The sequence below is a fragment of the Diadema setosum genome, chromosome 4, assembly GCF_964275005.1.
Source record: "Diadema setosum chromosome 4, eeDiaSeto1, whole genome shotgun sequence".
Taxonomy (NCBI): Eukaryota; Metazoa; Echinodermata; class Echinoidea; order Diadematoida; family Diadematidae; genus Diadema; species Diadema setosum.
The window spans coordinates 38,481,325-38,493,317 of NC_092688.1; the positions used below are offsets into that span (position 1 = coordinate 38,481,325).

The window sequence follows — 11,993 nt, forward strand, 5'->3', positions numbered from 1 at the left end:
AGGAATAACATGTTCATGTCTGCAGCCATTACAAAATGAGGCATTATTTATAAAAACAGATTAATGCATTCTGTGAAATAAAAATGGAATGTATGAAGATCTAAAAGATTCGGGTTCGATTCCCGAATTTAAAGGAGCATTTATGTGTAAGCATACCGTCACATCTAGTAAGAGGCAAAACGCTCTGTCCCTCGGATAGAATACAAAATGGAAGTGCCGTGTGTGAGAGAGTCACAACTCATGCATGTAAAAGATATCCTGCTCCGTTCATTCGTCGGAAAGAGCAGGGTGCATAAGTTGCCCTGCCTCACACCCGACTGCGTCCCCGCTGGAGACAAGCTACTGCAGCTGAATTGGGGCTATCCAGCCATCTATATAAGACAGTGAGACTCCGATGAACTTATTATTTTTGTTTGTTTTATGAAATTGGTTATAGATGTATCATGTTATAATAACAATGTTAAATGGTTGTAACGTTTAAAGTTATAATGTATATCAATGCGTTGGTACTATTCATATAATTCATTACATATTGTCAAATTTTGCAATATGTTATTCTTGTATTGAAAAGGGAATGCCGAATAAACTGAACTGAACTGTCTAAAGTTGGCGTTGTATATACCATTGTCAAAAGAATGCAAATACTCGATATTAATTGGAATGTGTCGACTATGATTAGTTAAAAGTAAAAGAAGTAGAGAAAGAGATTAGAAAAGAAAAGGTCTTTGGCCTAAGACATATGATTCGGATGCCAGGAACTCAATGTTGTAGATTCGTGGGACGCAAGACGCTTTAACTTTGACAGAGGTTGCACATTCATTCAAACTCAAACGTAGGGTCTTCTGCTGTCATCTTTTCATTGTAAAATTTGTCAAACATTTCGTTCTGAGCCACAGTGAAGCGATCCTTCCACTGACCAGCATAGCCTGTAAGAGTAACGAAATACATTTTGTCAAGAGTGAATTCCAATGGGCATGAGCGATTTACAAATGCAGAATATGAGAAATTTTGAACTCATTAAATTCATAACAAGACTAGACAAATTTGAAACTGGAGAGGTGATGATAAATCTAAGTGAAAATATGATATTATGAAAGTACGATAGAGATATACAGGAGAAGAAAGAGCATTATGTAAGATTGATTCTGTTCAGAGGTTTGTTTATATCTGAAATGTGGTTAAAGGGGAGGAGGAAAAGCAGAAATAAGGGAAGAGATAATGAACAACTTTAAGAGGTGACAATCAATAAACATAGGAGAGAATAAGGTGAAACACAGGATCAAGTATACTAAAGAAAATGATATTAGGAAAGGGAAAAGACAAGCGTAGTGTCAAGTAAAGGGTAAAAGAAGAAGTGGACAACGCCGTAGAGAAGGGAGGGATAATAATAGGGGTTACAGCTCGTTATTCCGAAGGTTCGTTATTCCGAAGGCTCTTTATTCCTAAGATTCGTTATTCCGAAGGTTCATTGTTCCGAATTTCATTTTCGGATTAACCAATCTTCGGAGTAACGAACCTTCGGAATAACGCCACAAATTTTCGGATTAACGAACCCTTTTTCATTTTCGGATTAACGAACCTCTAGGTATAGGGAATTTGCGTGTTTTGGATTAACGACCCTTCGGAATAACGAACCTTCGGAATAGCGAACCATCGGAATAACGAACAGTACCCATAATAGGATCTCCTTTGTCCAGGGAAGCCTCTTCAGTGTTGCCACTGCTCTACAAGAGGGCCCTGCCATTATTAGGCCTATTACCCTAGCGTTGCCAGATACCAATTTATACATCTGGGTCGAGAGGGACATAGTGGGTAAAAACATCATGTCCAAGGAGCACTGGGCAGGAATCGAACTGTGGTCCTCCGATTGGGAGACGGGAGTCTTATCAACTCTGCCACATCATAGGAGGTGATAAGAAGAGGGTTAGGGAAATGGCAGTAATGGGGGTCTGCGCTTACCTTTGCCCAAGAACGGCAAAGTTTTGATCTGTTCAAAGAAGTCCTTGTTGCCTTCTTTCGCGCCAGCCCCACCGGTCGCGTACGTCTTACTCATTCCTTTGAACGAGCTGTGCTCTACAACCTTCTGAAGCTCCTCCGTGGTCAGGTCAACGCCGATAAGGGCGGCCACGTCTCGGACACTGCCCATTGGATCCTATTTTCAAAATGAACACATTGCTGCATGTCCTCAATTATTGTCTTTATTTTTCGTCTATAGAATTACTGTACTGTATCGAATCAGATCAAACTAAACATACAAAAAGCGAGAAAAGAGATGAAGTTTTGTCGTGACAGGGTAAACATTGTAAACATGGTAAAGTTGACTGTTTGTTTGAATGCTGCCATCCCTTTACTTCAAGATTAATTGCATGATAGGTAGATTCCAAACTGCCACAGTGGTAAGGAATGTATTATACTTGTGGGTACAATCTGAAATTCTGATATTCGCTGTTTGATAGCTCGTCTCCTGTTTTGCTCGAATGTATACGCCAGATATCTAAGCCTACTTCTACAAGGGCCATGAATACGGTAAAATACTTTTTTTTTCGAGGATGGAACATGAGAAAGATTTAAACCGGAACCTTTTGCCTTAAAGTGTGGAGTATCATACTTATGTACCACACTGCATGCTTACATTCAATTCAGTTCAATTCAATTCATTTTCGTTTATTTGCATCAAACCAAAGAGTGAAACAAAACCCAAATCATTTATTACACAAACCGCTTTTTTCTCAATTTGTTACGAAATACATATTGCAGTGTAGATCATGAACTATACATCTAACGAATGTGCACTTTAGTGGAATAAACTAAATTGGAATACATACTTTCCAAGTTTGACAGAAAAGTATGTAAAACGATGGAAAAAGCAATCAACTGAAAAGCAGGTCTTATCAAACGTGGATCACTCAAAACGTAATAACTAAATATCGTCCAAAATTTATTCAACGCAATTAACGCTTTGCTTGTGGTTGTTTTGCATTTTGATTAGGCTCTATCTATGCCATCGCAGCAAACATTTCCGTTGTTTATTTTGCCGATATCCAACTGGAAAGCGGTTGTCCACAATTTCCTCACCAGTTGATTTGATTTGATTTAATATTTATTCATTTCTGCAATTCCATGACAAGCATGACGAGCGTAATACACAAACAAATACATTTTTACATACATACAAGCTATAGAATTTTTGAAAAAGAATTGATAAACTTGATGAATACAAAATACTGACAATTGTTTGATACAAATTACACGGTACATTAATGATAAAGAATAATAATTTAAAGGTACAATTTGAGGATATGATATAAACCATTGAGGACTAGAGATATGACAGTGATCGAGTTGTTTTTCTACCTTTTTCATACTCTCATAAAAGAAAAATCCAGCGTTTTTCTTTCCCCTGATTTTCCAGAACTCCCTGACGTGATCACGCCAGGGTCCAAAATGGGCCTCTGCAGCACAAAAAAGAAGAAGAAAATGAAACAAACACTGTAATAATAGTCACCAGGAATAAATGGTACTTTCTCAAACCTAATTAAAGTAAGATAACTTTAACAATTGATATCTTTGGTAAGGGTAGTGATAAACGTTTTAAGGTAGTGCCTACTGCCGTCACTATGATAATTATTTGTAGCCATAATATGCTATAGGATAAAGACAAGTGAACATTATGAATTAAATGCTAATAGAAAATGTCAATATAATGTATGTCATCTATCAATATAGCAAACGTGCTGTGGTTGAAGTTTTTTTTTTTTTTTGAAAGCAATGATTACATTAGAACATTCCTATTTTATTTACAATACACGCACATATGTCTTTACAAATGTATTTATAAATAAATACAAATGTATGTATGTCTTTCTTATAATCATCATCATTATCATTGTGTAGATTGTATGAATCCTGTTTTGATTGAAAAATCAGCAACTATAACGCCTTTCGTCTGACAGTATATAACTGCGAAATGATGACAAAATAGGAAGATCAAAGATTGATTTTAATTAGGCCAGCGTTTATAAGCCGTTGGAAAAGACTGTTATAACGACGATTGCCACGCAGTGTATTCAAATCATTCTTAATCAAGATGTAACTAGTTTCCCGGAGGACGATCGTGATAAAGTGTGTCACACGGACTGTACTCAGTTGTCATGCACTGATAGACTTAGCTTGAGTGTAATGCTGTCATAGATCTTTGAAGAATGAGATGCCGAAAGGGCAGCAAACGACATTGGTTGCCATCTTACAAGGTTGCCCGGGAAAAACACCGTGTTAAAACTTACTGTCTTCCATGAATGAACTCAGCAAGAACATCCATCCTGCGTCCTTTGGCATGTTTGGGTTGATATCACCCTTCACCATCATGCTGCAGAGTGAGTTGAGGACATCCTTCGGGTTCCGGGCCACGTAGATAACCTGTAAATAATAACAAAAAGAGTCTTAAATGTCTGAAGATTTACTCTGCCACATTTGCAATTCCATGAACGATCATAAAATGCATGTTCCTTTTATGATGCGCAAGGCATTTCTGTTTCATGATTGTTCCACATCCCACATTACATAATATTTGAAATTCTATGTCATTTTAAGGCATAGAATTGTCTCTGTTGTTTAACATTTATATAAATGATATTATAGGTTCTTCTCCATCTTTGAATTTTATACTTTTTGCTGATGATACATCCATTATTACATCAGATTATGATATAGGGACACTTGTTAATCGTTTGAATACTGAATTATTGAATATATTGAATTGGTTTAAATCAAACAAGTTATCTTTGAATGTTAATAAGACAAATTTTGCTCATTTTAGAAAAACCTACTCACAGGATCTTAATGTCAACATATCAATTGATGGGTTTTCTCTTTGCGAGAAACAGGTTATTAGATTTTTAGGCATTACAATCGATTCTCATTTGACATGGAACGAACATATATCCTGTTTACAAAGGACCCTATCAAGAAATATTGGTGTACTCTGGAAGTTGAAAGATCTCTTATCAGAACGATCCCTGATTATTTTATATAATTCTTTAATTTTGCCTCACATATTGTATTCAAATATTGTATGGGGAAATTGTAGTATTACTAAACTGAATTCATTGTATTTACTCCAAAAGCGTGCTATTCGTATTATTACTAATTCCACATATTTATCTCATACAGATCCTTTATTTCATCGTTTGCATACTTTGAAGCTTCAAGACATCCACATCTTACAAACAGGTATATTTATGTACAAGTATGCAACAAATCAACTTCCCTCTTTATTTCATAATATTTTTCACTTAAATTCGAATATACACACATATCCAACTCGCCGTTCGACAGATTTTCACCTTGTAAACCCCAGAACTGTTTTAGCTCAGAAATCAATTAGACATTACGGTCCCGATGTCTGGAATAACCTACCTGATCAATTAAACCAGTGTACTTCACTGTTTTCCTTTAAAGCTCATTTAAAAAAGTATTTATTATTGAAATATGTTTCCAGTTAGTAGTCTTTGATCAATGTATTTTTTCTTTTTTTTTTTGAAGTCTCAGTCAGCCCTGATCCATGCAAAGTGTTTTTTTTTCATTCCCTCCCGTTCCTTTCTTTGACAATGATATTGCATACATTCATTAAAGCGTATACCTTACCCCCAAAATAGGCATGCTACAGCCTTTATTCTCTCTTGCACTGTCACCTGCACACACGACGCACTGTCACTCGCACACACCTACACTTTTATTGTCTACTATACCATGCAGCAGTCAATGGTGCTGCGTGCTGTTTTTTTTTTCTTTTCTTGTTCTAAAGCGCCAAGTCACTATTTTTCTTTTCTGTTTTTTTTTTCTGTAGCAAAATGTGTTTTGTGTATTAAGATTAAGAGTTTTATGAGTACATATATAATTGGTGTTGTATTACATTGGTATCACATATTCAGATAGGGCCTCATCCACGTCAAGCTCTGCTTATGATGACGGTCCCCTGTATTGATTTCTCCTTTGTTAATAGATACAGTATGCCTTAATATGTTATTTTGATTCATAATTATGCCACTTCAGACTGAATGTTGTTACGCAAATGATTTTTCTTTGTATTGATTTGTATGTATCTGTATCATTTTGTTTTCATTTGCAATGTATTCGGAGAAAGAAAATGCAGAAATAAACCAAACAAACAAACAAGAGAAAGAGAGAAGTTTAACAAAAAAAAAATGATGAACATAAACAAATGTATATAAAACAAATATTTTGTTTGTTTGTTTCACTTTCGTCTGAAAAGATGACTGGATAGCCAATATTTAGCTGCAATACCAGGTCTTCCATAGGGTCCAGTTGGGTGATAGGTGGGACCACTTCACCGGGTAAAGACCCTGCTCTTTGCGATGAATAAATGAAGTGGGGGTCTTTTGCGTGCATGAGTTGTGACTCTCTCATACACGGGACCTCCATTTTATGTCCTATCCGAGGGACAGAGTGTTTTGCCTCTCACTAGGAGGATATTGCATGAAAGTCAAATGTCAATGATGTGATGAAATTACACGATGCCCTAAAAATTATTAAATAGATGATGACTGGCGGGGGAGGGAACATATCGAATGTTCCACCCGAAGGGTTTGAAATGCTATTGAGGGACTTATAGCCTCCCGAAATAGCATTTCAAACCCTGAGGAGGGAACGTTTGGTACATGTTCCCGACGACAAAAGTCATCATCTGCAATATTAAAAGGGTTAGTCAAATACGTCAACGTCAACCACCAGCACAACGCACTCGATCGATCGCGCAGAGCCAAATTCACTGTGAGCGGATCTTTCTGTCATTTGTTACGTGAAAATGTTTTCCCATGGTAGAACATTGCAAAAATGTTCTCCCATGGGCGAACATAACCAATGTTCCTCCATCACGTGACTGTGTTTAGCCAATCACTAAGCGGTATTTGACTATTCACCCATTTAATATACAGTGATGATTCACCCAAGGTAACAAAGCTTAGTCACTATTTATTAAAACAAACAAACAAACAAACAAACAAAACAAAACAAAACCACAATATGTTTAGTCACCTGAACGGGACTTCATTGTGACTGCACAAAGATAAACTTTTCCAGTGATCAGGATACCACAATAAATCATAAGCTATTAAGAAATTGACTTTTGAGATTTTAATGAGACCCGAGTCTCACTGAGCAACGTGGTGTGCAATCCTATACCGTCCCCTCTAGCAAGAGGCAAAACACTCTGTCCCTCGGATAGGACATAAAATGGATGTTCCGTGTGTGAGTGAATCACAACTAATGCACACACACACACACACACGCACACGCACACACACACACACACACACACACACACACACGACACACACACACACACACACACACACACACACACAAATCCGGCTTGATTCATTCATCGCAAAGAGCTGGGTGTTTAACCCGGTAAAGTGGTCCCGCCTCACATCCAAATGGACCTCATGGAAGACCAGCTATGATGGACTCAGATGGAAAATGAACAAACAGCTTAATTGACAGACTGGACCTCCTCTGACGTACCCGTCCTCTTTCTTCCAGCTTTGGTGGTAAGAAACGGAGAGGAAGGTGGGTAATGATGAGACGCGGGGACGGCGCCGCGGCAATCTTATCCATATACGGAGTAAGGTCCATAGGATTCTTCAGCTCCTCCTCGCGAGTAGCCGGCATCTTTTGCTTCATGTCGATCATCTCCACGCAACTGGTGGCGAGTGACCGGTCGATCTTTTCTGGCACTCCTCTGGTGAGGATTAGACCAACAATCTCACCCATCCAATGGGTTCCTTCGAAAGGATGCACAAAAGAGTTTCAGAGGAACATAAAAAAGTGAGTGTTCTTTGTAATGTTTTAAATGGATTTTTGAATTTCTAATATTGTTTAATACACACACATGTCTAATACAGAGCATCTACACACACACACACACACACACACACACACACACACACACACGAACATATATATATATATATATACATAGATATATGTATATAATAATGATAATAATTGAGACAATGAGGACAGTCCGCACGATGCCGGCTGGTGGTAGAAGCCTTCGACCTCGGGTCTTCGCCAGGTTTGTCTGCTATAGGTAGACGCGTATAAGTTTCCTGGGTTGTGTTGTGGCTGTCCGTGTCAGCCCGGGCGTGCCGCGGCGGCATCGCGCGACATCTAACTGTCTTCATTGTCTCAATTATATCATTCTGCTCTTGTGTCTAGACTTGATATTGTAATGAAAGATGAATCACATCCGCTTCATGATGAGGTGACTGTAAACAGATCAGGTAGAATTAGACTTCCAAAAGTAAAGACGGAGAGGTTCAGACGGTCATTTCTGATCGCAGCATGTAAAGTTTTCAATAGCAGATTTAACAGATGAGGTTATTTTTTTTTTTGTTATTTATAGTATATGTTATATGTTTAAAATATGTGAACTGTTTTAATGATTCATGAGTTGTATTTTTAAGACAAGTGCCAGATGACTCGGCCCAAGCAGGGCTCTGACCTATCTACATGGATTGTATGTGTTGAGCTTAACTACCCTTTGTGCAATGTATTTGTGGTGTGAAAGTCCAGTATGTGTGCACTTGATGACAATTGTATTGTTCATTAGTTATGTTGAATTGTTACATATTTTTGACTCATTGCAAAATAACTGTACACAAATTTGTAAACAGCAGCAGTGTAATTGTGGATGAGCCAACAGTACACCTGGGAAGTTTTGAGCTGCATGTCTTGCCAACCCTATGACCTATGACTGAATTGAATGTTTTAGATTTTGTGATGAAACATTTTTAATTTATTATATATTGTATTTGTTACTGGAACATACGCAGAAAAGGAAAGAAGGAAAAGAATTAAGAGAACTTTTCAACAAAATACAAATATGATAACATTATTGAGTATTTGCAATACGTCACACTGCCTGTTATATTTTAGTATGGTGTATGAATGTCTCTTTTTTTTTATAGCCTTTGTCACGCAGCAAATTCTCTTTGAGATAATTTACTGTCTCCTATCCTTGCCCAGGCTTTTTGTGTGCTGGAGCGCTCTTTCACGTTGATTAGGTGATAGTTTTGGTGTATGTGTGTGTGTGTATGTATAAGTTTATATGGGTGTAACTCGCGGGTGTGGGGTATGTGTGTGTGCGTGTATGTGTGTGTGTGCGTGTGTGTGTGGGTGTGTATGTGGAAGTGTACTCTTTGAGAGTCGGGGGGGGGGGGTAGTGGTGTGTAGAACATGTGTTAAAGTCTCAACTGGAGGAGTGCTCTAGCATATGGAAGTGCCTGGATGGGGTGAATAGGGCGAAGGGGGAAAAAAAAAATGCATACTTTATATACGCTTATTTTCTCCTGCAATATTTCATTTTTTTTGTATTAAATGTATATATTTTATGTATGTATGGTATAAAACTTATGTTAACTTATTTCATGATTTATATTCTTCATTTATGCACCTCTATCTTTATGTATGTCCGAAAACAAATTTTATGTATATTTTATACATGACAATAAATTATCTTGAATCTTGAATCTTGAATCTTGAATCTTCCCAAGATGACAGAAGCGTTCGGTAAAAATGTCAGCATCATCCCACTATATACTCATATTCGGCAATAACAGAAAGCAACGGAAAGTAGACACTATTTCGAGTTGAGATATTTCACACCACCACTACCACACTGAAATAAACTCGAATGAAATGCATATCAAATCAACGAAAATTGTATTGTGGTAACATAAAAAGGAATTTTACGCCTGACTGATCACACATTCTTTTAATTTTTACAATAAGCACTGGTGAGGACGCAGCAAAAGTAAAAGAAGATGAAGATGAAAAAAGTAAGCATAAGTTCAGCTTTTGTTAAGTCTTTAACAACAATTAATGAATCATAAATCAAATCCAAGGTAATTTATTTGTCTTTTATTTGGGTAGGTGAACTCAGATTCAAAGTATAAGCATGAGTGAACATAGTCATATAAGTGTTCCAATGTGCGAAAGAAAAGAATTGAAAAATTTGCTCCCTGAAAGTCAAACTCATTGAAATTCAATCACATTGCACAATAGAGTAAATCAAAACCTAATAAATGTTTGCATGGTTCAGTGCACCTGAAAAGAATATGACTATGAAAAAGAATGATCTTTCCGTCATCGGTGTTATCCTCTTATCCCACGATCCCTCTTTGTTTAAGATCAATATCGTATTGAGCCACCATCACTGTGATTCATTGTAGTGCATCAATGGCGCACGCTGGATATTACTCGGTGCACACACACACACACACACACACACACACACTCTCTCTCTCTCTCTCTCTCTCTCTCTCTCTCTTTCTCTCTCCCTCTCTGTCGTAAAATGTAAAAGGATTTCACCAGGTCGGATGCACTCATATGGTCCCTCGATAAGGTTCATCTGGCTGGAGAGTGGCTAGGAATAAAACTGACATTGACAGTGAGCACATGAGTTATCATCAATGATGCCTGTGGTCAGAGGCCTCTCCAGAAATGGCTCATAATGCCACCAGAATGTCAAATTAAGATTTGATATTTTCATATAACCCTGAAAAATGCGTAGCAAAAAAATATATAAGTCTTGGCTGGATACTACTTATTTAAACAAATGAAACTCGTCATCATAGAGTCACTATCCTGACATACCTACATTTTTCATCGTGTTAGGAGGTAAAATGGAATGGAATCACAAAAATCGTATACCTGATTTCGGATAGGTGCAGAGCCAGATATCGTCGGGGCGAACTTCAAAGGTCTGCAGCGCTTCTACACTGGAGTCCAGCACAATATTGGGAAGTAATATCCCTTTATATAAGTGCATACCTAAGGCATATGAAGGTTCCTTTCCTGCCATTCTGGTCAGTGTCCTTCAGTTCTGTATCACGCAAACTGAACAAAAGAGAGAATGTCGAAGATGATTTTGAAAATGAGGGGAAAGTATATTGAAATAATCCATCTTATATCTCATCATAATATTAATCTTGTGTTTCACCAAGCATTTAAGAGATTTCGAAAGAAAATGTCTTCATTCTTGACAAACCATATTGGCGTACAAACTAACAAGTCGTTCAAATCTTAAACTGTTTTAATTTTGCGAATAATCTTAATGATATTTACAAGATGTTTGTTTTTCAAATGCTAGACTTGGAATGTAAATTACAAATTGGTTTATTTTTCTTTTCTGAACAAAAAGGACAGATATAAATATATAGGCATAAACCCATATGTCAAACAGTAAATCACATCTACATGTTTAAATTGCCAATCAAAAATATCGGGGTTTTTTTATCTACCGTATCATGACTCAGCCAAAAACCCAGTTTTTGTAAGTACTACCAGGGATGAAGTAAATAAACTTTGGACCCACTGATATTAATCATATTTGAATTTCTTTCATTCACGATGCCACTGAAAGCTAGTAAGAGATGTACAGGGAAATGAAAACACACCCGGTCTGGACCCTTAATACGTACCTCATCTTAAATCTATCTGACACCAATTTCCACGTAAATATTTGCTTTTAATCTAAACATACAAGTTTCTTCTTCTTCTTCTTCTTCTTCTTCTTCTTCTTCTTCTTCTTCTTCTTGTGAAGTAGTCAACCTTCTGTATTACATGTACGTGCTGTTTGGCTCGTCAGTGTAGTACATAACGGTGCATTCAAGCAAGATAAAGAAATATAGGGACTACTCTATGTGCAATGCTAGTGCAAGTAAAACAGCAGCTGCTCTCCCCTTCAAATCTTAGTGACAGGGGTGAATAAATCTATGTGTGAGAGTAGATTTAGCAGTTTTTCGCCCATCTTCAGCTCTGTCAAAGTTATATTTGAAGTGAACAGCACAAAGTCTCGACATAACCTAAAAAATTGCTAAATATCAACCTCGTAGGTATATTCACAGGTATAGTTTAATAGTTTTCTTCTCTCTCAACTTAATTTCTTCATTTTTCTGCAAATCAAGACT

At 37.2% G+C, this 11,993-nt stretch overlaps 1 protein-coding gene across 1 annotated transcript; it reads right to left on the minus strand.

Annotated features, from left to right (window-relative positions):
* Positions 1-816: 816 nt before the first annotated feature.
* Positions 817-10,885, minus strand: LOC140227235 (sulfotransferase 1A2-like). Its single transcript, XM_072307661.1, has 6 exons — positions 10,735-10,885; positions 7,543-7,802; positions 4,284-4,416; positions 3,355-3,452; positions 1,960-2,152; positions 817-926 (listed from the first exon to the last, which is right to left on the minus strand). The coding sequence occupies exons 1-6, from the start codon at positions 10,883-10,885 to the stop codon at positions 817-819; spliced, it is 945 nt and encodes a 314-aa protein (XP_072163762.1).
* Positions 10,886-11,993: the final 1,108 nt, after the last annotated feature.